Genomic DNA, 23,584 nt, shown 5'->3' with positions numbered 1-23,584 from the left:
GGGGCGTGACGCCGCCGAGAGGGATAGGGGCCTTCGCCTATCCGGTCAAAGTCATCTCGGCAAGGGGCGCAAATGGGGCCTCTGACGGGTGCGTCCTTGCGGAAAGGCGGGAATACGGCGGCGAACCACGGGGTTGTACCATCTCTACCAATCAAGGGCCGAGGTGGCTATGATGGACAGGCCTAGCGGGAAGAGGCCCCGAGTGCGGGCTTTCACCCAACCGACGGGCCTCAATGCCGAGAAAGGGCCAATGAGGAGGCGGCGGGGGTGGGACGAAAAGGCCGGTTGCTCCGGAAGTGGAGGGAGGGGGTGAAAATGGCGCCCAGCTCGAAATCGGAGCGGAATAGCGGGGCCGGGAGCGGCGGCGGCGGCCCCGGGGGCGCCGGAGGGAAGCGGGCAGCGGGGCGGCGGCGGGAGCACGTCCTCAAACAGCTGGAGCGGGTCAAGGTAAGGCCTGGAGTCTGGGAGGAGCGCGCCGGAGGGGGGGAGATGGGACGAGGGAGGCGGAGGGAGGGAGGGCGTTCGCGGGGTGAGGGGTTGGGGGCGGAGCCCGGGGGGAGGGGGCTCGGAGGAAGGGGGCTGGGCGGGGCCCGGGGGAGAGGGCTTGGATGGAGGGGGCTGGGACGGGGGTTTGGATGGAGGGGGCTGGGGGCGGGGTCCCGGGGAGGGGGCTCGGATGGAAGGGCTGATGGGGGTGGCCGAGAAAGGGCTTGGATGGGAGGGGGTCGCTGGAGGAATAAGGAGGAAGGGGGCGATCCAGGGTCAGACTCATTTTTCCAAAACCCTGCTCTCATGGCCCCTCCGTATGGAGCCTTCCCGCCCCCTTGGCGGAGCCCCTGCTACCGGCTTTGGGCTTCCTCTGCCTGGTGTTCCTCTCTCTGTCCCTGCTCTGACCACACGGGAGCTGGGAGTTCCTGTACCTGTGTCTGCCTCCCCCATTGAATGGGAGGGACCTCCTTGGAGAAAGCCTGGTCTTTCCCCTCAGATTGGGAGCTCCCTGAGCAGGGCTCTGTCTTCTCCATCAGACAGTAAACTCACAGCATGCCAGCATGTATCTCCCGCATCAGTTCGGGAGCTCTGGTAGGGCAGACATGTGAATCTGCTGTCAGGTAGCAGCAACCTGGGCAGAACTGTATCCTTGTGGATAGGGGGAGCACCTTCTCCATTAGGCTGGGAACTCTGTGAGGGCAGCTCTGTGTCTCCTCCTTTTGACGAGGTCCTGGGGCAGGGACAGTCTCCGCCTTCAGCCTGGTTGTTCCCTGGGTTGGGCTGTGGCTCCACCCTTAGCTTGGAAGCTCCCTGGATAGGGATTGTGTCTCCCCTGTCAGCCTGGGCCTCACCAACAGGGCTGTTCCATCAGACTGGGATCCCCTTGAGGAGTGGGCTGTCTCCCCCGTCTGCTAGGGAGCTCCCCAGATAGGTCTCTTTCCCATCAGACTGTACTCTCTTGAGGGCAAGGCCAAGTATCTCACTCAGACTGGGCTGTAGCACTCAGGGTGCTCTCTGATGCCCTACTACGCAGCTTGTGCCTGCCTGCCCCCCCCCCCATCCTTCCTTGAAGTTTTTGGGATGAGGGAGTCGGTTAGAAGGTGGCTAGGTTAATTGAGAAGGGGGAATTGGGCAGGAATTGGAAGGTCACTGGTCAGCCCCACTGTTCTGCCTCTGTGGGTCCCCAGCTGAGGCCAAGGCCGTCCCAAAGGTCCTGAGCACCCTGTGTGTAAGCTAGTGGGTCAGGGACAGGTGAGTTCAGTTGGTCAAGCCTCCTTAGGGGTCGAGGACACCCACAGCTCAGTGCACCATGAAGCAGCCTTCAGGAAGTCAACCAGTGGCCCACTGTGACCAAGGGTGAATGGGGAACCTTCCTGGGGGTGGGGAGTGATACCATTGCTGGTTCTTAGAACCTGGTTGCTTGGGCAAGAGGGGTTCTGAGGCTGGAGAGATGTGGGGCTGGGAGGGTGGCATGGGTCCATGGTGGAAGGGGAGGCTCAGGTGAGGCCCAGCTGATCTTCCCCAGCTATTCCCACCTTCCAGAGCTTGGACCACTCTTGACCGTCATGGTTATTAGGAAGTGGGCCTGTGTGTCTGGGCCAGATCTTGGGGGTGCTACTGTGCTTTAGGTGAGGGGACTGGGGGTGTTGGTACCTCATGAGCCAGGGCCACCCCTTCCCCAGATCAGTGGGCAGCTCTCGCCTCGCCTCTTCCGGAAGCTGCCGCCCAGGGTCTGCGTCTCGCTCAAGAATATTGTGGACGAGGACTTTCTCTACGCAGGGTGAGGCTGTGCGAGGCTGGGCTGAGGTGGGGGAGCTGGGCGGGGCCGGCAGGCTGGTCCTGACCTGCTGTTCTGCCCCCACCCCCACAGACACATCTTCCTGGGCTTTTCCAAGTGCGGCCGTTACGTTCTTTCGTACACCAGCAGCAGCGGGGATGATGACTTCTCCTTCTACATCTACCATCTGTACTGGTGGGAGTTCAACGTCCACAGCAAACTCAAGCTGGTAGGGCCGGGCCCAGGGCTGGGCTGTCCCTTCCAGCAGCATGACCAGCAGATCACAGCACCCCCCTGAGCCTCAGCTTCCTTGTCCATAAAGTGGAGAAATTCTACTCCAAGGGTCATTGTCAGTATTCCGTGTATTTGGTCAAACCACGTGCAGTTGCCATTTTTATAGTTGCAAGTGGGTAGATAGCGGCACTTTTGTGTGGTTCGACTCAGCATACATGCCTAAGAAGGACACGGCAGGCTCAGGCCAGGTGGGACCCGGAGCTTTGCTAGCCTGTTCGCTTAACCCTGACTTTGACTCCTTGACCCCCCCTTTCCAGAAGGTTAGTGCATTTACCCCAGTTTACACATGAGCTCGGAGAGGTGAACAGGTTTCAGGGTGGATTGGGCGTGGAACTGATGTGTCTGGCAGAGTCCCCTTTCTTGGGGCAGGGCTCTCCTCAGCTTCCGCCTGTGCCAGGCTGGCCTCCCTGGTTCCCCTCCTCGTAAGGGGAGCCTCCCCAGCCTGTCCTCAGGAAGGCAGAGGGGTATGGTGTAGGAGCTGCTTGGGACTCCCTAGCTCGACCACCTCCCTCCCCAGAAAGGGTGCTCCTGCCAGCTCAGCCCCAGCTCCGATTCCAGCCCAGTGTGGTGCAGCCTCGGGTTCCCTACGCCCCCCACCCTACCCGCTGTGACCCCATACCGACCCTGAACGTGCTGCTCAGGTCCGGCAGGTGCGGCTCTTCCAGGACGAGGAGATCTACAGTGACCTGTACTTGACCGTGTGCGAGTGGCCCAGCGATGCCTCCAAGGTCATCGTCTTTGGCTTCAAGTAAGATGTGGGGACACGGAAGGCCTGGGGACCCGGGGAGGGCGGGGCGTGGGCCAGGCTGCTGAAGGCGTGCCGGCCCCCAGCACCCGCTCGGCCAACGGGATGCTCATGAACATGATGATGATGAGTGACGAGAACCACCGAGACATCTACATCAGCACTGTGGCCGTGCCACCGCCAGGCCGCTGCGCCGCGTGCCGGGAAGCCAGCCGGGCCCATCCAGGTGAGCGGCCGGGGAGCCTCGGGGTGCGGGCCGCCTCCCTGCCCCGAGGCCACGAGTGAGCCTGCGGGGCATGTGTTGCTGCAGGCGACCCAAGCGCTCAGTGCCTGCGGCACGGCTTCATGCTGCACACCAAGTACCAGGTGGTCTACCCCTTCCCCACCTTCCAGCCCGCCTTCCAGCTCAAGAAGGACCAGGTGGTGCTGCTCAACACCAGCTACTCTCTGGTGGCCTGCGCCGTCTCAGTCCACTCGGCAGGTAGGCCCCCCGGTCTGATGATGGGCCTGGCACCTGCTGGAATCCTCAGAGCCCCCAGTCCCCTGACCCTGAATGAGGTCTGGAGAGGCGAAGTCCCCTGTCCGAGGTCACTCGGCTGGAAAGCGGGAGTACGGACTGCAAAGCTAGCCATGCTCCACCCCAGCGCTGTCCTCTAGAACTTTCCACAGGGCTGGGATGGTCTGTGTCTGCCGGGTCGGCTACAGCTGCCCCCCAATAGCCCCTTGAAAGTGGCTTGCGTGATCAAGGAACTGAGTTTTTAATTTCAGTTCATTTTAGTTGAGTTCAAACAGCTACACGTGGCCGTGACTACCATGCTGGGTGGCACAGTGCTCATTTCAAAAATTTAAAATTTCAGGGAGTTGTTAGTGGACGGCTGGCTGTCATATGTCTTTGGGAATAGAAAAAGCGCCAGTGAGATCACAAGGTGATGTCCCTTGACAGGGTGGCCAAAGTTAAGAAGCTGGATGATGCTACCGGCTGGTGGTGATGTGGGGCCCTGGGGCCTCCCCTGCACTCTCGGGGCCGCACGGCAGCCGTGTGACCACAGTCCTGTGCCTGGGCATGTCCAAGGCTTTGGGGGCTGCCTGCTCTTCATCCCTGGGGATCAGGGAGGTGGGACAAGGCAGGTATTCTCTTGGATCAGCAGCCCCATTGGGCGCCCCAGCGGGCGCCCCAGCGTGCATGTCCGTGGAGCGTTGCCTTAAAGACGCGCTCCAATGTAAGAGAAACGGAAGGAGATCTATAACCGGATAATGATACCACTTACATATAAATTAAAAATGTTCCGATTTTGCAAGAACCCAGTCAAATGGAAAGACCCCCGTTAACTACATTAAAATGGTTGCCCCTGGGAGAGGGAGGGGAGCGGATATGAAAAGAGAATTAAATGTATATAACTGAGCCCACACATCAACAAGGGCCAGGATGCCCTGTCCCCAGGCCCATCCAGGGGCCTCCTGACCCTGGCCACCTGAGCCGTTGTGGGCAAGGCCCTGCCCCTCGTCAAGCTGTGAGCCCCAACAAGCCGGGCCTAGCTGAGGCCCGTACCCTCTGGACTTGTGGCTATGGGTCTCTGTAGGAAGGGCCACGTGGGACAGGACTCAGCTGTGCGCATTCGAGGGTGAGGGGGGCACGGTCACCCATGTCTGTCACCTCACCATTTACACAGAAGGGGAGTGAGTTTTGTCCACGCTGGTGGACAGCAGTGCATTGGTTCGCATTGTCTTGCAGTGTGACCTTGGACAAGTTTCTCCCTGAGCCTCGGTCCCTAGTCTCTGAACTGGGAGGACACAGCCCCCATCCTCCCAGGATTGATTGTGGGGGGCCCTGCGGAGGTGGTGCCCAGCTCCTGGTGCTGCTCGTTGAGTGCGTTAGGGTTGTCCGTGCTGCGCCCACATCCTCCGGGGGGGGCGGGGGGACCGGTCCCTAGTCGGGCAGAGACAGATGGAGGCCTGGGATTTGGCTGCCGTGTGCCCAAGCCAGTCAGTTCCCATTGGGGAGGAGGCATGGCTGTGTAGTAAACTTAGCTTTTGTCACTGTCAGCCCCCCAAGGGCGGGGAGTTTTGTGTCTTATTCGCTCATGTCCTTAGTGTGTGGCATTTGGTAGATGCTCAGAACTAAAGTCTGAATGAGTGTTGCTTATGTGCACGCGCGTGTGTATAAGGCCTTTTTCCCTTCTGAGTGTTCCCGACTGCTCTTTCAACATAGGTAAGTCTTGTAGAAGGGTCTCCTCAAGGTGGATTTCTAAGAACCGGCCCCCGGGGCAGTGAGGGCGGTTGGCAGTGTCCTAAACTTGACCTTGTCTGTTGACCGGCCCCCACCTCCCTCTCTGGTTTTTGTTCCAGGCGAGAGCAGCTTCTGCCAAATCCTGTATGACCACACCACCTGCCCCCCCGCCCCTCCCAGCCCCCCTGGGCCCCAGAGCCCCGAGGTGCCCCCCGCCCTCCCCAGCCCCTGCCCTGAAGTGGCCCCCGCCCGGCCCCCCGGGGCCCCCGAGCCCTCGCCCGCCGTCGCCAAAGCCAAGGAGTTTGTGGCCGACATCTTCCGTAGGGCTAGAGAGGCAAGGGGGGGGGCCTTGGAGGAAGCCCGGCCGCCCCCCTGCCCGGGGCCGTCGGGCAGCCGCTGCCGTCTGCCCTCGGAGCCCCTGGCCCCAGGCGGGGAGGTGGCACCCCGAGACAGCCCCCCTGCAGCCGAGGCGCCCGCCCCGGAGCCCGGCTACGTCAACTACACCAAGCTGTACTACGTGCTGGGCTCCAGCGAAGGGACGGAGCCGGAGGACGGTGAGCCGGAAACCCACCCAGCGGGCAGGGCCCTAGGCGTGGGGGGGCCCGCCCCCCTACTCCCATGTCCTGTTCCCTCAGAGCTCGAGGATGACAAGATCTCCTTGCCCTTTGTGGTGACTGATCTCCGTGGCCGTAACCTGCGGCCCATGCGGGAGCAGGCCGCCGTCCAGGTTGGTGCCAGTGGTGCCAGCCCCCCCGGGGAGCCTGCGGGGGCGGCAGTTGAGGCAGCTCTCCCGGCCCACCGCCCACAGGGTCAGTACCTGACGGTGGAGCAGCTCACGCTGGACTTCGAATACGTCATCAATGAGGTCATCCGCCACGATGCCACCTGGGCCCACCAGTTTTGTTCCTTCAGTGACTATGACATTGTCATCCTGGAGGTGGGCCCCGGGGAGGGGGACAGGGCGGGCCCGGGGCCTCCCTGTTCTGGGCGTCACCTCCGTAGCTGTCCCTGCCGTCCCCGCCCCTTCACCCCCCCAGGTCTGCCCGGAAACCAATCAGGTCCTCATCAACATCGGCCTGCTGCTGCTGGCATTCCCGTCCCCCAGCGAGGAGGGCCAGCTCCGGTGAGCGAGTGGGAGCAGAGAAGCCCCTCATCTGCCCAGCACGAGGCCACACTCAGCTGCTTCTGCGGGGGTGGGCGAGTCGGGACAGGAGACGACTTCCCCTGCCCCCAAAGCCTGGACCGCACACTCCATTACTGCTCCAAAGACAGAAGACCCTCAGGGTCGCCCGGGTCCCAGCTGAGGGACCCACTGGTCCCATCCCTTTCTCCTTTGCCCCCCACCCCACTGCAGACCAAAGACCTATCACACCAGCCTCAAGGTGGCATGGGACCTCAACACGGGCATCTTCGTGACAGTCAGCGTCGGCGACCTCACCGAGGTCAAGGGGCAGACCAGGTGAGGGGGGGCCGGGGCCGGGGGCCGGGGGCCGGGGTGGGTGGCCTGGGTGATGAGAGCCCTCACCCCCTTGCCCTCAGCGGCAGCGTCTGGAGCTCATACCGCAAGAGCTGCGTGGACATGGTCATGAAGTGGCTAGTGCCCGAGAGCAGCGGCCGCTACGTCAATAGGATGACCAACGAGGCGCTGCACAAAGGTGGGCCCCGTGACCCGGTGACCGTCAGGACCGAGGTCCTTCTCTGGTGCCATGCCAGGCCTAGAGCACCTGTGGATTCCTCAGTGTTCCTGAATGGAGTCCGCTGGCCGCGCTAGTGGAACTGGAATGGGGGCAGGGCAGGCCCGGGGAGGACCGGGCGGGTGTGGCACCTGGGGACCCCCAGCCAGTCCATGCACTCATTTAGCAGACCTCTACTGGGAGGCCGCCGGATAACTCAACGGGGTCGCTGCCTTCTGGAACCTTGTGGCCCAAATCAAGTCAGGGAAAGAGGCAGGCCCCTCCCCTCAGCCTGGGCCTGCAGAGACTCCATGGCTCCCTTCTGACCCTTCCCTGCAGGGTGCTCACTGAAGGTTCTGGCAGACAGTGAGCGATACACATGGATTGTGCTGTGAGGGCCCGGCCGTTCTGGACACTGACTCCAACTACCTCCGTGGCCTGGGAGCCGGCCGCCTTCCTGGCAGCCTCTCCCCGGCTGGCTGGCCGACCGATGACCGGCCGCCCGACGCGACCGACCGACGGGCCGGCACTCGTGTTAGGCTGCGGGGAAGGGGGCTGGGCGGGGCAGCCCCTGGTGGCCTGAGAGTCCGGACGCTTCTTATTTATGCCTATTTAAGTTGGGAAGGGGCAGAGGGAGGGAGCCCCCTGCCCCACCAGCCTCAAGCGCCCACCTTCATTCACCCTGCGCTGGGCACAGGCCCTTGCTCTCTGTGCATCTGCCCCTTTCCTTGGCTACGGGTGTGGACATTGCCCCCCAGGGAGGCCGAATGGACCCCCTTCCCCTGCCTGCCCCAGCCTCCCCCCACCTGAGGGGGCAGACCTCGTGGCCATCCCCTCCCCCCGCCCGTCGTTCCTCTTCATGTAATAAATGTTTTATTTCTGAACCTCCCTGAATTCCCCTTACTGCCGCTCGGGGCCCAGTCGGAGCCCCGGCCCCAGGGCCCCGCGACTCAGCAGCAGCCACATAGCACAGCGGAATTTATTGTTTTAAGAAAGACTACAAAAAGGTAGAAAACAGCTCGGCACACTAGACTACCACACGCGTGGACACTTTCACGGCCAGGAGCGGGGGGCCCCGAGGGAATGGGGAGGGGACGTGGGGGGGGCCACCCCAAAAGCTGTAGCACGCGGAGCACACAAAATAGTGATTTTTATACAATAGGTCAGATCTTTTTTGTCTTTTTTTTTTTGTCTTTTTTTTTTTTTTGCTTTTTGCCATAAACATCTATCTCACAGGTTGAAGACACTGAGAAAACCGGAACAGATAAGGCCATGATGGTTGGAAAAAAACCAACAAGTTACCAACTCCGCTCAGGCGGCTCACAAATCGCACAATAGTCATGTGGGGGGCGGGTCGCACTGCACGGAGGAGAAGCACAGTCTCCCGGGAGAGAAGGAGCACAGAGGTTCCATTACAAACCAGAGGCGGGTGGCCTGGGACGCCGGGGTCTTGGATCTGAGGGAGCCGAGCCCCCAGCCGGGGTCGGGACAGGCGCGGGCACTTCCGGGCCCCACTGCCAGCAGCAGGCCCCTCTGGGCTCCCACGCCCAGCCCGGCCTGCTGCTCTTTGGAAGCTGGAGGCGGTGCCCCCGGCCGCCCTCCCCCCAACCAGGCCAGGACAGTGCCCTCCTCGAGGGCTGCGGGGCAAGGGAGGGCCCAGCTCTGGAGAAGATGCGACACCCACGGCTTTAATTGCACTTATACCAAGGAGTGGGGAGCGGTGGGGTTGCTGGGGCAGGGGTCCTGGGGCTGCTGCTGACAGTGGGGGTCCCCAGGTGATGCCCACCTGTGCCCACCTGGGGCTCAGGGCTGGGCCCGGGACAGACTGTGCAAAGCCAGCGAGCTGAATAAGTTAACAGTTCCACAGGGGAGGGGGGCCTGCCTGCCTGCCCCCTGGGGTGGCGGGAGGGTGGGGCTGGGGGAGATGCTGAGGCCTTCGGGGCCAAGGAGCCTAGCTGGCTGTCCCACGGGGCACCTGGGCACGGTGGCGGGTTCCTTAAGGCACGTCTTTTGTGTCAGTTTGCAGCTGCGGCTCCGCCCGGCCCTGTGATTGTGCCGGCCCCACTGCGGGCAGGGACCCCCTAGCCTTCCCTGTCTTGGCGGCCCCCTCCCGGCCGGAGGCTGGAACGGTGACAGCGAAGCCACAGAAGCTGTGAGGGACCCTGGCGTGGACGGGCGGCGGGGGCGGGCGGGCGGGGCGGGGGAGGCCGCGGGCTTAGCTGGAGGGCAGCGCCTGCACGAAGAGGCCACGCGCGTCTGTCCGTGCCAGCTTGGCCGGCGGCTCCAGGGCGTCAGGGCCCAGCGCGGGCGACTCGCCGCCAGCCGCCAGCGAGATGTCCTGCGGCAGCTCGTCCTCGCTCTCCTCCTCCTCTTCCTCCTCCTCGTCTGGGGCACACAGAGCAGGCCCGACTCAGCGTGGCGTCTCCTCCATCCCCACCGCCCCGACTGCCGCTCCTGGGACTCGGGCCCACGCTAGGGGACACGCCCCGCCTACCTTTGTCCGGGTCAAGGGGGTTCAGCGAGGTGGTCAGGTTGGCGAACTGCAAGGAGGCAAGACAAGGGGTGAGGGTCCCGCCGAGGGGCGCCCCGCCCGCGCCCTCAGCGCCCCGCCGCGCGCACCTCGCCCATGACGGCGATTGGGGTCTCGCCCTTGGCCTGGGCCACACGGTGCTCGATCAGGTAGTACATGTACTCGTCGTAGAGCAGCCGGATGAGGTGGAAAGAACCAAAGCTGGCAGCGCTGCGCAGGGTCAGGTCCCGGATCACCATGGAGCTGTGGGCGGCGGCGGAACGGAGGCCATCAGGCCCGGTGCCGCCCCTCGCCAGCCTTCCGTGCCTCAACGACCCCCCACGCGCCAGCTAGCCCTGCTACCCCGGTCCGGCCCCGCCCCGGCTTTCCCAAGTGCGTCCAACAGTGAGAGCATAGGGTCCTCACCCTGCCCACCGCCAACAGGGACCTCCGCCCTGGTGAAAGGGAACCCGAGCCCCGAGGAAGCGGGATCTTCTCTGGTCCCAAGTCCCGCGAGGAGGCGGGGCCTCCCCTGATCCCATTTTGGCCGGCCCCCCGGAGAGGAGGAGCCGTCCCGAGGCCCCGCCCCTTCCGGGAGGCGGAGGCGGAGCCAGAGCGCACCTGTAGAAGGACCACTTGAGGAGGAAGAGCTTGGCGGCCTTGGGGAAGCCGGCGCTGCCCTGGTAGGGCTTGAGCACCTGGCTCACGACGCCGTCCAGCCAGGCCGCCCACTGCTCCAGTGAGTTCTGCTGCTGCAGGGTCACCTTGAAGTCCTGCTCCAGCCGCTGCACCACGCGGTCCTCGCAGCGGCACACCCACGAGGCCTGCTCCTGGAGGACGGCCGGCAAATGCCCGCGGCTCAGCCGCCGCCCCGGGGCCGCGCTGCCCTCACCCGCGCCGCGCTCGCCGGCCCCGTCGCGCGCTCACCTGCACGTTGGCGAAGTCCACGCGGTTGAGGTCGCTCAGCATCTGGTTGATCTGCGCCGTGTTCTGCAGCACGGCGCGCGCCGCCTGCGCCAAGTGGTTGAGCGACGTGTAGCGTCGCAGCGTCTGCGCGAAGGCGCCGGCCGCTGCCACCTGCGGGGCCGGATGTGGCAGGTGGCGGATGTGCGCGTGGACGGTGCGATCCCCCCTCCCCCATCCCCTGCCCCATCCGCTGCAACTTCTCTGAGCCTTTCCTTCTCCTAAAAGGGAGGGATGTACCTCGTTGCTTTTGTTGGGAGATCAAGGGGTCGGGATTTTCAAACTTCGGGTGGACACCCAAAGTACGGGGCAAAAAAAAAAAAAAATCAATATAATGTGTCTGACCCGCATTATTATTATTTTTAATGAAAGGACACAAGAGAAATTCTCAGAGGGCACTGGCTAGAATGTCAGGTTAGGGAAGGTGGGGTGTTGTCCGTCTTGGTCACTGCTGTGCTCCCAGCATGGAGAACAGTAGATGCTCAATAAATGTGTGCTGAATAAATGAATACATTTATTCATTTTTTTTCATTGGATCCAGCTTCTACTCTTTCCACCTCTCCACTCCTCACCCCCTGTCCAGTGCACCCAGGAGTAATGCTTCAGATGCCCAGTTCCATATAACTGTCTCCTTGACATTTTAAGGACAATGAAAACCCCCTTTTCTTCCTTTTATTTTTATTTATTTTTCTTCCTTTTCTTTTTTTGCTCGAGAGCAAGCACATCACATCTACTTCCTCACATCAGAGTAGTTTGTGTACAAAAACACCACAGAGGGGTTGTGTTTCAGAAGTGGGCACCTGAGGAAGCCAGTTTGTGAAGGCAATACCCAAAGCTCACTCTGAGGGACACGCGTGGAGACAGATCCCATGGCCTCTATCAGGGAGAGGAGCCCAAGGCCCCCAGCCCGCAGTCCCACGGCCGGGTGGCAGGATGTGGGCTGTGCACCCAGGCTGGCCGCTCAGCGCCCCCTCCGTGAGCCCGTGCCCAGAAGCCCCGTCACACCCTCACCTTCACACGCAGCATCTCCTCAGGGATGTTCACCATAGCGTGGGTGAGCCAGCTCTCCAGGCTCTTGGCAAAGTTCCGGATCGCTTGGGTCAAGGCACCTGCGGGCGGCAGCAGGGGCTGATCGGGACTGTGGAGGGGGGGGATGGGGGGGGCAGCGGCGGGGCGGCCGTCCTGCACTCACTGGGGATGGGCCGCAGCACGTCGGGGATGAGGATCTCCACCAGGCCCTGGTACAGCACGTTGTCACAGTGCTTGGTCCACTGCAGCACTGGCTCAAACTTGGAGAGGAGCACCAGGCTGGCCTTGGGCAGCCGCTTCTCAGCCTCGTCGTGCCTGTGCACACCCGCCCCAGCCCCAAGGTCAGGCTGACACGGGCCCGACGCCCCCGGGGTCAGACGGGGAGCTTATACGCCCGCTGCCGGGAGGAAATGGCTTAGCGAGGCGTGCTATCCCAGGCACTGAGTGTCGGACTGATACACGAGCACTGAAGTGCGGGTCAGGAGGTCATGGGCACCCCACAAACTGCAGGGCTCAGGCAGATACCGCCCTTCCACCTGAGGTCCGAGGTCTGGCTACCCCAGCCCCGGGCGCTGACTCTCACCATGCCCGTCCCCCTTTCCCTCCTCCCCATCCGCCCCCCGCCCCCAGGGACTCACACAGCCAGCGGAGGCGCCTCGTTGGGCTGGCTGAGGTTGTACCTCCAGAAGGTTTTCCACAGCGTCTCCACCAGGGTGAACTGCAGGTTCACCATGACATCAACAATGGCCTGTTGGGGAGGCCGGATGCTCAGGGACGTGGCGGGGCAGGGGGGAGGGGGGGGGCGGCAGCATGGCTTTCCCTCGCCCCTGCCCACTCACCCAGCTGCCCTACCTCACAGTGTTCCCGGTACAGGACCTGAAAGGCCTTGATATCCCCAGGCCCGATGCCCTCGGGGAGCACTTTGCCCTGGAGGTCAAGCTCTGAGAAGTCAGGGAGACTCCTTGAGGCATCTGGAGGCAGGAGGGGACACCATGAGGCCCTTTATCCTCCACCTGCCTGCCCCCCTCAAGGCTCTCCCTGGGATCTTATCAAGTTGTCAGCACTTTCCTCCCAAGCGGGGGTCTGCCCTGGGCAGTGGGGAATGAGGAGGCTCTGGGAAGGCAGATGGAACCACCTGCACGCTCTCCAGAGGCCTCAGACCCCGGCCCGGATGCCGCCCCATGGGCCAGGGCGCTCTCACCCAGGAACTGCTGGTACTGCTGGACCTGGGCGCTGATATCGGACAGCCCGGTGGCCTGCTGTGGCCCCACGGCCACACCGTTGGTCATGCCCTCCATCTTCTGGATGGGCTTGAGCCTGGAGAAGGGGTGGGGTTGGGGCACTGAGACAGGCCAGCACGCCCCTCCCCGCCCGCCAGCACAGGGTCCGGCCCCATCCTCCTACCTCTGCTTCTGCGAGAAGGGCTGGCCCCGCATGGCCATGTGCTGCTGGTCCTCCATCAGCCGCAGCAGGGGTGAGCTGGCTTTGATGCGCAGGCCATAGTAGTGGTATTTGGAGTTGCCCCTGAGAGGGAGGCAGAGGCTGAGAGCTGGGCTGGGGGGCCTCCAGTTGTCCACTGGGGACCTTCACATCACCCCTGTTTCCCCCTGCCTGGAGGCCAAATAGCCTGGGGCAAGACCCATGTTCCACGGAGTCAGGGGGTGCTGTGCTGGGGAAGGGCAGGGGCTGTGAGTGCCAACTGAGTTCTGAGAAGACAGGGCCAGCATCTGGGGCACTCCTCGACCTCCGATCCTGGCACGGGGCAGGAATCACCAAGTACTTGTTGACTACTAGTTGTAACAACTTGCCAGGCCCTGTTCTGAGCACTTAGCATAAGCAAATGCCCGTGTTCCTTATCCCCGTCCTATGAAGGGTGCTCCTGGCACCCTCCGGGGACAGAGGAAGAAACTGTGGCACAGACAGACGCAGTATTTTGCCCATGGGTTATGCATGTGTAAGTGAATGAGGGGACACTTAAGCCGGGAATTGGACCCAAGAGAGGAGCAGGGCTCACCCCAGGGAGGTGTGAGGGTTGCAAAGGAGAAGAAGGGAAGGGTGGGTTCAGGGGAAGCCCCTTGTTCCTTCCCACATGAATTCAGACTTGAAGGCGCTGATTAAAGCACCAACAGTGTGCAGCTCCCGCACTCTCAAGGTATGTGCATCTCGGCACTGGGAGCCAGATCAGCAACAAGAAAAGCAACACAAAAGGCATGTGGGACAGTGCTCCGCGGTAAGGAGGGAAAGCAAGCAGGAAAGGGGGTGGTGGGGAGTGTCAGGGAGGTGGCAGGTGGGAAGGCTTCAGTTTCGGTTAAGGGGGCCAGGGGGCATTGGAGTAAGGAACCGAGGAAAAGCGCAGGAAGGAGAAGGCAGAGCTGGCGCAAAGGCCCTGGGGTGGGTGTGCGTGTGTGTCAGAGGCGGGGGCCAGTGGGGCTAGAGCAGAGTGAGTCACGGCCCTGGAGAACTTGGGGTGGGGGCGGGCCTTGTGGCTTCAGGGGGTGGGTGGCCCACCTGGTGCCCAGCCGCCGGGTGCGCAGGCCCATGAAGACAGAGCGGATGAGCTTGCCGAAGGAGGCGGCGTTGACGGGCTCCAGCTTCTGCTCCTGGCAGTGCAGCAGGTAGTGACAGTAGAGCGTGCTCCGCGGCAGGCTCACCCCCTCTGCTGTTTCGTAGTTGTCCAGGAGCCACTGAACCTGCAGCCGCACCAGGGACAGACAGCACCAAGAGTCACTGCAGTTTCTCGGGGGCTCCCTGCGAAGGCCTCTCTGTACCTATTTCCAACTGTGATCCTGACAGCACGGCGGGGGGGATGGGACTAAACCTCATGGAATTCTCTAGAACTACACTGTCCAATGGAGTTGCCACCAACCACATACAGCTATTTAATTTATACTGAGTGGAAGAAGCCAATGTCAAAAGGTCATGTGGAGGATGATTCATAGAACATTCTCAGAATGACAGCATTATAGAAACGGGGAGCGGATTCATGGTTGCTGGGGGTTAGGGATGCCGGGAGGGAGCAGGGCAGAGGTTACTATGAAGGGAGAGCAGGAGGGCGATCTTTGAGGCAATGGAACAGTTCTGCATCTTGACCGTAGTGGTGGTTTCCCAAATGCATACCCGTGATAAAAAGATATAAGTAGACAGCCACACTGTAGCAAACCCAGTTTCCTGATTCCAGACTGTACTGCAGTGGGGTAACCGGGTTGGGGGGGGGGGCGGCCATAGGATCTCCCTGTACTATTTTTGCAACTTCCTATGAATCTATGATTATATCAAAATAGTTTAAAGAAAAACAAACGCGGGCGCCTGCTCTCCCTCTCCCACCCCCCCTGCTTGTGTTCCCTTTCTCGCTGTCTCTAAAAAAAAAAAGAAAGAAAGAAAAACAAACGCAACTCAGTTCCTTGGTGACTCCAGCCACATTTTAGGTGCTCACTAGCCACACGTGGCCAGAGGCCTCTACACTGAACAGCACAGACGGAATATTTCCGTCACTGGAAAATGTTCTGCAGCACAGCACTGTTCTAGTGAACCATGTTTGAAAACTTCAGGTAAGGACGCGTTACGGGATCATGAAATCAGTTAGGTGGGTCACAGCCAGCATTTAAAAAAACACTAGAAGCCGGGCTGCATGGGTGTATAAGGGAGGGTCTGCCTGCTTTCCGAGAAAGTTTCTGTCTTGATTATGTAGTCCAGGATGGGTTGCTAGGTCAAAGGGCGGTAGTTAAAATCACCCCAGACCCCAAGCTCCAAGAGGACAAGGACCGCCACGGGACCACCCGGCCCTGACCCGTCCACAGTCACAGAGCCAGCGAGGGGCCCTCCCCAAGCAACTGCATACAGCCCATGTCTGGGCAGAGAGAGGTCATCTCGCTGCCTTCCGGATGCACAAAGAACCTTGCTCAGGGCAGCTCCCCCCATGCTGGTGCCCGCCTTTCCCACCCCTTGCTCCACACCCACCATCCTCAGTTTTATACAGTCACAGGAGACAAGCCCCTTGGGGCACTGCTCTAACAGCTTCATGCATGTGAGCTGAGGCCCAGAGAGGCTGAGTAACTTGTCTGAGGCTACCCAGCGAGGATCTGATCCCAGAATATCTGCATCTGAGGACTCTGGTGCCACGGTTACGGTGGTGATGGTGGCGACTGACCACGCCCACCCCACCGCCCTCCCCTCCTTCCCCCTCAGCCCCCCTCCTCCCACTGCGGGCCTCTGCTGGGGCCCGAGGTGGTACTTACAGTGGCTGGCGAGGCACGGGTGGTGTGGGAGTAGGACTGGCTGGCACTGCCCAGCATGTAGCCGCCCTGGATCACATAGGTGCCCGCTCCGCCGCCGCCGCCGCCGCCCCCCCCGCCGCCGCCTCCCCCGCCGCCGCTGCCTCCGCCGCCGCCCCCGCCGCCGCCGCCGCCGCCGCCGTTGCTGGCCCCAGCCCCGCTGCTGGTGGAGCTGCCGACCACCTGGCCGCCGGACACGTACATGGGCACGGAGCCGCTGCTGGCCACCGCCTGGGAGGTGGCGGGCGTGCTGACCTGGGCGGCGGTGCCCGCGGCCTCGTAGTAGCTGGCGCCCGCGGTCTGGGTGTACAGCGGCGTCTCCGGGTAGGGGTAGGTACTGGAGCGGCTGGGACAGAAGCAGAGGGAGGAGTCAGAGGGCCAGGGGTCCGACGGAGGGGGCTCCTGCGGGGCGGGGGGGCGGGGAGCGGCAGCCCCGAGGCAGCCAACAGTCAGCCAGCTATGCGGGACCAGGCACCCCCCTCCCCAGGGCCTGGTGCGGCACAATTTCTCATTTAATCGTCCAAGTGGCCCCTGGCATGGGAGTCCACATGTCAGATGGGAAGAAGCCAAGACGGAGCGGCGAGGTCACTCGGAACAGGCCCCACACTTCAGTCAATCCAAGAAAAAAAGACTGAGTACCTACTGATGCTGGACACTGTTCTAGGCACTGCAGAGCCAGCGGTGGGTAAGACAGAGGAGGCCCTGCCCGGGGCTTAACGTGGTGGTGGGGAAGCCAGAGGAGAAGCAAGCACGAAGGTCAGTCAAGGGCACTGCAGAAGGTGGGCGGTGCCCAGGTGGTAAATGAGGCAGGAAGAGGGTGCTGGAGAAGGGGAGGGGGTTTCTATTTCTGCATCCAGTGACCCCCCCCCGGGGAGCCACTCAGCGATGACTTTTGGAGTGTAGAGGCATGTCCCTTTGAGGCAGCGACATATCGTGCCCTGCAGCCTTCTCAGGCCATCCCAGGACCTAAGTCAGAGGATGCAGGCGTGAGGCTGAGGTCGTCACAAGAGAGGGAACATAATGGGGCTATCTTTAGAGGAATGTTAAGTGAAAGGTGACAGGATCCTATGGACAGGTGACAGAGAAAAAGGAAGGTCCTGCCAAAGAAGAAGCTCCAGAACATTCTGTCAGGTGAATGGAAGAAGTGGGGGGAAAGTAAGGATGGCAAAAAGTAAGGATCCAGACAAAAGTAAGGATTTCCGGAAGAGGGGGGAGATGAAGCCCCATTTCATATGTCCGTCTGCTTCCGTGGCGGTGGAGGCCCCATGGAGGGTGGCAGGTGTCGCACAAGACATCGTGGGGCACAGTTTTGATTTCAGAGCCCTCTTGACGTATTAGTGACTAAAAATAACATCAAATGTTAAAAATCCCAAAAGGAAGCAAGGCCTGCCTCAGAAGGCACCGCTGGAAGTCTCCTGAAGGAAGCGGGGGAGGGAGGCAGCAAAGAGAGGGACGGGGGGTGGGGGGGGGGAATGGCGGGAGGCGTGGTCACCGAGGTGAGCCCCCTGCCTGATGGACACCAAGATGCAGCTCTTGATCGAAGCACCCTGGTCCACGTGACCGTAAGGGGCAGGGAGCAGCACCAGGCAGGGGCCACAGCTGGCCCGGCCCGGCCCGGCGCCCCACATGCTCCAAAATGTGGCTTCGGTAACTATCTGCTGAATGACTGACTGAATGTGTGCGTCTCTGGACGCCGCCTGGACAGAGCCAGGGACAGAGGAGCAGGGCCTGTGGCTTTGGCCAGGGTGGGAACCCAGGCTGCCGAAGGGCTGGGAACCCAGTAAAAATCCACCACAAGAGAGAGACAGAAGACACAACGCCGCTAACGACTTCGCACGGCGGAAGAATCTGACGGCAGTGACGGGCTACGTGCGATCACACATCCTAATCACGGAGGGAAGAATTCAAACAGAAGCAAAGGACAGATGCTACCGGGGGAGGCACAAGGAGCCGGCATGGCACCACAAGGCTGGGGCTTGTGCCTCAGCTCTGCTTCTAACACCCCTGGAGGCCCTAGGGGGCCGCACTCTTTTCCGGAATGCCCTCTGTGCTCCCCACCCACTCTGGCCAACTGCAAGGCTAAGAGACTGGCAGCACCGGAAATACATCAACAGAACTATGAGGTAGCTGGATGCCATGGACCATGACTCAGGTGCCAGGGTCATGCCCCCTGGGATCTGCCACAGCATCATGACCCAGGGACCGAGATGCTCTAGGAGCGAATCCCCAGCATCATGCCCACATGGGACAGGGGTGGGGATGTAAGAAAAAAAACCAACAACAGACAAATGTAAAGAAAACCAATGAAAACTTCCAAAAATTAAAACAACAATCACTTAATCCTGGAATTATTACTACGGACGATGGGAGGGGGAAGGTGGTGTGCGGAGGGTCCTGGACAAGAAGGAGCCAGAGCTGGCTCGAGGGCAGGCCTGGGGCGTGGCATCTGCCCGGTGTCTGTGTGTGCAGCAGGGAGCAGGGGTCACCCCAGGACGACTGGCTACGTCGTCCATGCTCCATCTGCACAGTGGGGCACCACGCAGCCGTTAAACAGGGTGACTGGGGGCCGCTCAGAGAAACTCGCAAGAGTGTCAACATACACAGCTGGGGTAAGAAATAAGAGACAGAACACTTTGCCTGTTTCTGCACAAAAAAGGGGGTAGTTTCTATTCTCAGAGTATCTCTGGGAGGAAACAAAGAAACGGGTCACAGCACCTCCTTTGGAGCAGGGTTGGGGTCGGCAGTGAAGATTTCCTTTTCACTGTTTAACATTCCCTCTTACTTAAAAAATTCTGTCTTGTAAAAATTAAATTTTCTTTTTCCTTTTCTAAAAACCAGGCCCATCTGACTCCAAAGCCCTAACTGATACTGGGATGCCTTTCCCAAGCTGTGAGGGTCCCCTCTGCTTTGCCCCTGCCAGATGGCTGCTGGCTATCCTTGGGAAGCACCCACCACCTGCCACCCGAGGCCTTGAAGTCTGGCTGGTCTGCTTGGGGCTCGGACTCAGGCCTCAAGTCCTAGCAGGATCCTGGGCAGACCTAGATCTCACCTGCTGTCCCCTCCCACAGCCCTCTGCCCACTCACATCGCACTGGCCGTGTAGCTGGCGTCACCGCCCTCCACATACTGCACTTGGCTGGAGTACACGTGTGGGACAGGCACCTGCTGGAGCTGCTGCACCTGGTGTGGGGGGAGGGCACACAGAAGGTCAGGGGTGGACCCACTCCTCTGCCTCTGTCCCTAAAGGGCCGGTGGCTGTCCAAGCTCACAAGGATGCCTGGCTCCCCGGCTGGAAGGTTGCATTTCTGGGCTTTCTGGACACATCCTGGACAGGGCCAGGGGTCAGAGGCCCAAGGGCTGCAGTCTCAGCCAGGGCTGGGAATCAGGCGAAGCTGTGTCAGGAGAAGCCAAGACTCTGTGCTTAGGCTGGGGACAGCAAGAGTGGGGCCTGAGGTGAGGAGGGCTGAGGGACCCCAGAGTCCTACTGCGGGTGTGAACGTTGGATCCCAGGAGTAGAGCCAACCACTGGGACAAGGCTGTCGCTAAAGCTAAAGTTAAAGCCTGAAACTACGTACAAACAGGGCCTCGCGGGTGGAGCCTGCATCAAGGGAAGGATCCCTGTCTGCAGGGGCGCGGCCTGGAAACTAAGTACAGGATGTTAGGGGCGGAGTCAGAGGTCAGGGGTGGGGCCCCGGTTTGGGGGACGGAACCTGGAATGACTGACAGGGCCTCAGGGGCGGGGCCTGAGTTTCCCACCCCATCCCCCCACCCGTCTGTGGGAGCGGAGCCCGGGACCTGGAACCCGCCTTGGGGGTGGGGGTGGGGTCAGAGGCGGGTCCCCAGACTGGCCGCGCCGAGGTGCGGGGGAGGGGGCTTCAGGGCTTGCAGGGCCTGACGGGCAGCCCGGGGCCGGGCGCGGGCCGGGGCCGGCGGATCCCGCCCCCGCCCGCCCGATGCCCCCCGCCCGTACGTCCGCCACCTACTTTGAGGGCCGTGGCGGCCGTGCCGAACACTAGCACCTGGGGGACTCTCTGGATCCTGACCCTCTGGTCGGGGCTGGCTCGGGCCGGGAGCCCGGGCAGTGGCTCGAAGACCACTTTCTGCTGCGGCAGGAGCAGGTGCGGGGGCAGCACGCCCACCAGCTCCACCCACTGCTCGGCGCCCGGCTCGTAATGGGGCGGCGGCGGCTCGGGGCTGCCTAGCTGCGGGACCTCGCCGCTGCACGCGGGCGGGAGCGGCGGCGGCTCCGGGGCCAGCGCGCTCGGCCGGGGCCCGGGCGTGCGTGGCCGGGGCGGCGGCTCCGGCGGCGGCGTGGGCCGGGGCTCCTGCTGCTCTGCCTTCCTAGCGGGAAACTGACTGCCTGAGCTCTGGAGGACAAACAGAGACACTGGGGGGTCACCGGGGGCGGCCGCGGGCGGGGCGCCAGGCCTCCGCCGCCCAGCCCACCGGGTCGCTGAGCTCACCAGCAACCCGACAGGTCTCCCACCCGGTGTCTCTGGGAGGGGAGAATCCAGATCCCTCTCTTAGCAAAACCTGGGCCCTTGAACTGACAGGTGCCCGGGGGTGGGGAAAGTGGGAAGGCTCCAAGACCGAGTCTGCAGCCCACAGCCCCAGGTGGAGCCTGGAGCGGGGCTGGGGCCCTCGAGGATCCCCAGCTCCATTCCCTCCCCGCGGCCTGAAGGGCCTGCACCCCTCCCCAGCCCAGCCCGGGCCCAGTCCCAGTTTGCCCAGAGGCAGGTGGAGGAGGCACGCACCTCTTGAGCCACGTGAACTGGCGGGAGCCCCTGCACCGTGAGCTGCTGCACGGGGCCGGCTTTGGGCGCCTGTGGAGTGGCTTGGACCACGGACCTCTGAGGAGGGAAAAGGCAGGTCAGACTGTGGTGACCGTGGTGCCCCTGGTGGCCCACCCATCCCCGAGTCTCCCCCGCCCCATGCCCACAGGAACCCATGTAAGCGTCAGGGCAGCCTGGTGAGAAAGAAGCCACCATTCTGCAGCTTTTCCCTGCTCGCCCTTTTAGATTCATCGCTATGTTCACTCTGGGCACCCAGTTACCCATGTGAACAGAGGCTCATCAAAGTGAGGCCAACAGGAAGTGTCAGAACTGAAGTTGAACTTGGGTCTGAGTGAGGGAGTCCTTGCTGTCCCCCCTTGCTCTCTCCATGGGTTATCCCACACCCCCACATCCATGGTGCTGCGGAGATCCTGATATCACCCTCAGGGCACACAGTGAAGGACAGACGCTGGGGTGGGGTGGGGGGCTGGTGCTGAGTGGTGGATTAGAACTCAAACCCAGGCCTGGATGGTCCGAGGGTCTGTGGTACGCAGCAGGAACATCTGTGAATCCTTCAGAGTGACGTTTCTGCTTTCCTTTAGGGGAAGAGTCTATGGCTTTCATCTGGTTTTCCAAGGAGTTTGGAACCCCGCAACTGGAGTGATAACAACCAGATGGCAGACACCCCTTGCCACTTCACCTGCTCCAGCTGCCATCACTGACAGCTCAGAGCAATAGCCTCTGGGGGTCCCCAGAATCCACCCTGTAGTCTGAGGAAGAGCCTCTGCCCCTCCCAAAGGCTGGCCGTGGATTTGGAGCTTGGGCCTCCCCCTGAGCTCCTTAGGGGTAAGCCAGGACTTGGCCTTGGGGCTTTCTCCAGGCAACTGGGCCCAAAGAGGCCAGGTTGTTTCTCAGAGTTTTCAGCGCCTGTCCAGCACCCGTGAGGACCAGATTTCATCCCCCAGCAGCCCCGACCACCCTACCCCCAGGCTCCCAGGGCAGAAGCCATTATTTAGACAAGGATGCTGAGTCTGGAGTGAGGAAGAGGCGCTTGCCAAAGGCCCGGGGGGCCTGCTGAGGCTGTACCCCCATCTGCTTGGCTCCCACAGACAGTCAAGGACGCTGCAGAGGCTGCCTGGCCAGGACCCCTTGCCCCAGCCACTGCCCGCCTTGGCCTGGCACCTCTTGGGTGACGGGGACACTCTGCTGAACGCCATGGACCTGCAGCTGCTGTGGCACTGTGCCCGTGGGGGCCCCAGCCGTCTTGCTGGAGGAGCTGTTGGCCTGCACCGGTGACCGCTGCAAGGGAAGGAGACATGGGGGCGTCGTCTGGGCACCCAGGCCCTGACAAAACCCTTTTCAGGAGGGCTCTCCCAAGAGCTGTTTGGGGAGGGTGGCAGGCCGTAGAGGTCTCAACCTCCTAGGTTGGTAACCGGCCGAATCCCATGAACCCGAATGCCTAGTCCCTGCCCCGATTGCTCCCAGGCAAAGCTGGGGATCCGGCCCAGAGGTACTGGTAGGGGGACCCATCCTCCCCAGCGAAGATGGCCTCAGCTCAGAGGTCACCCGTTGCCTCCACAATCAGAGAGACTGCAGCCCTGAGGTGAGGAGGGTTAGGTGAGGGAATCCCCACGTAACAGATGAGGTTGCTAAAGCACAGATGGGAAGGGACGTCCCAAGGCCACACAGCTGAGTGGTAGCGCCAGGCACTGACCCCGGACTGGCTACAGGTCCCTGTTGGCTCTGGGCCATGCTGTGGCACTTCGTATCATTAGCTGTTTTACACATAGAAAACACTGGGCTCAGAAGGCCCCACGGGCCTGGCCAGAGTCCCCCAGGAAGAACGGCTGAGCTGGGGGTCTGACCCCAAGCTCCTGATGCTGCCACCCATGCTCCCAGCCACCCATGGCCTGCTTGCCTCCAACACCCTCGTTGGTGTCGGGGGGCAGGTCCCCAGAACCCACCCTTGTAGTCTGAGGAAGAGCCTCTACCAGCCCTAAGCGGGGCTGGGGGGCCTCCTTTCCTTCCTGGGATACAGAGTCCTGAAGTGGAGCTGTGAGGCCCATCTCAACCTGGGGGGGAAGCTACCTCCTCCTCCTGGAGCCAGCGGGGCCATGAATCAGGCAGCCAAGCTACCCAACCTGGGCTGAACAAGGACTCTGGAGGAGCAAGTGGGCTTGGGGGGCAGGGACCCCTCCAAGTATACTCTGGGGGTACATGGCCAACCTGGGGAGAGAGGTTCAGGGAGGGCAGCTGATGGGGCCACGACCTACCTCAGGGGGTGAGTGCACCTGCTGGGGGCCATGCACCGTCAGGGAAACCTGGCCACCCTTGCCACCTGGGGCTGTGCTCTGCACCACCAGACGCTGCGTGGGGAGAGCCTAGAGCCAGGAGGGAAAAGGACCACAGTTGACTCACAACAGCTCGCCCGGCTTTCCTGAGCATCTGGCACCGTACCAGGCGATGTCCTAGTGCCACACACCTGTTAGCTCCCGGAACTGCCCCAACAGTCCCAGTACAGCACTGACACCAACCCCACTTCACAGACGGTGACAGAGAGACTCAGGATGGCCAGAGTCCTCGCCCGAGGTCCTGGAACCAGCAAGTGGCAGAGCGAGGGTCTGTGTCCAGGGAGCCTGGCTCCACAGGCCATGCGGAATCGGCTCCCACCCTTGAAGCCTGACAGGACTTTGCCCCGTTCTGTGCTGAGCCCCCCCACCCTGCTCACAGCCTTCTGGGGAACAGACCACTGCCACGCACTCAGTCCCTGTGCTAGCTACGGGCTCCTGGCTCCTAACTGGCAGGGGTTCTCTGCTTTGAGACACGGGCTGGACCT

General features: G+C 61.9%; 2 protein-coding genes across 4 annotated transcripts in view; one reads left to right on the top strand and one right to left on the bottom strand.

Annotated features, from left to right (window-relative positions):
• The first annotated feature begins 296 nt into the window (after positions 1-296).
• On the top strand, positions 297-8,282 carry DCAF15 (DDB1 and CUL4 associated factor 15). The gene is made up of 13 exons (XM_034996374.1): positions 297-447; positions 2,172-2,269; positions 2,360-2,495; positions 3,202-3,308; positions 3,392-3,531; positions 3,616-3,786; positions 5,652-6,086; positions 6,168-6,259; positions 6,341-6,469; positions 6,570-6,655; positions 6,887-6,991; positions 7,072-7,187; positions 7,545-8,282. The coding sequence occupies exons 1-13, from the start codon at positions 316-318 to the stop codon at positions 7,598-7,600; spliced, it is 1,803 nt and encodes a 600-aa protein (XP_034852265.1). The 5' UTR covers positions 297-315; the 3' UTR covers positions 7,601-8,282.
• Positions 8,283-8,399: 117 nt separating this feature from the next.
• Positions 8,400-23,584, bottom strand: part of RFX1 (regulatory factor X1) — a 32,206-nt gene continuing 17,021 nt past the window's right edge. For all 3 annotated transcript variants that reach the window (XM_034996371.1, XM_034996372.1, XM_034996373.1), the window contains 17 exons: positions 23,022-23,129; positions 21,931-22,047; positions 20,731-20,826; positions 19,062-19,156; positions 15,942-16,323; positions 14,215-14,396; positions 13,111-13,230; positions 12,908-13,023; positions 12,559-12,677; positions 12,345-12,454; positions 11,870-12,021; positions 11,689-11,786; positions 10,642-10,791; positions 10,336-10,544; positions 9,825-9,978; positions 9,700-9,745; positions 8,400-9,590 (listed from right to left, as the gene is read on the bottom strand). In XM_034996371.1, the coding sequence (XP_034852262.1) occupies positions 9,421-9,590; positions 9,700-9,745; positions 9,825-9,978; positions 10,336-10,544; positions 10,642-10,791; positions 11,689-11,786; positions 11,870-12,021; positions 12,345-12,454; positions 12,559-12,677; positions 12,908-13,023; positions 13,111-13,230; positions 14,215-14,396; positions 15,942-16,323; positions 19,062-19,156; positions 20,731-20,826; positions 21,931-22,047; positions 23,022-23,129 (2,424 nt within the window). In that variant the 3' untranslated portion in view covers positions 8,400-9,420. The remainder of the gene's footprint in view (positions 9,591-9,699; positions 9,746-9,824; positions 9,979-10,335; positions 10,545-10,641; positions 10,792-11,688; positions 11,787-11,869; positions 12,022-12,344; positions 12,455-12,558; positions 12,678-12,907; positions 13,024-13,110; positions 13,231-14,214; positions 14,397-15,941; positions 16,324-19,061; positions 19,157-20,730; positions 20,827-21,930; positions 22,048-23,021; positions 23,130-23,584) is intronic.

Source organism: Mirounga leonina, unplaced genomic scaffold, assembly GCF_011800145.1.
Source record: "Mirounga leonina isolate KUSES-001 unplaced genomic scaffold, KU_Mleo_1.0 Mir_94, whole genome shotgun sequence".
Classification (NCBI taxonomy): domain Eukaryota; kingdom Metazoa; phylum Chordata; class Mammalia; order Carnivora; family Phocidae; genus Mirounga; species Mirounga leonina.
Note: the sequence above shows the minus strand (reverse complement) of the source record. Positions and strands in the feature narration are given on the sequence as shown.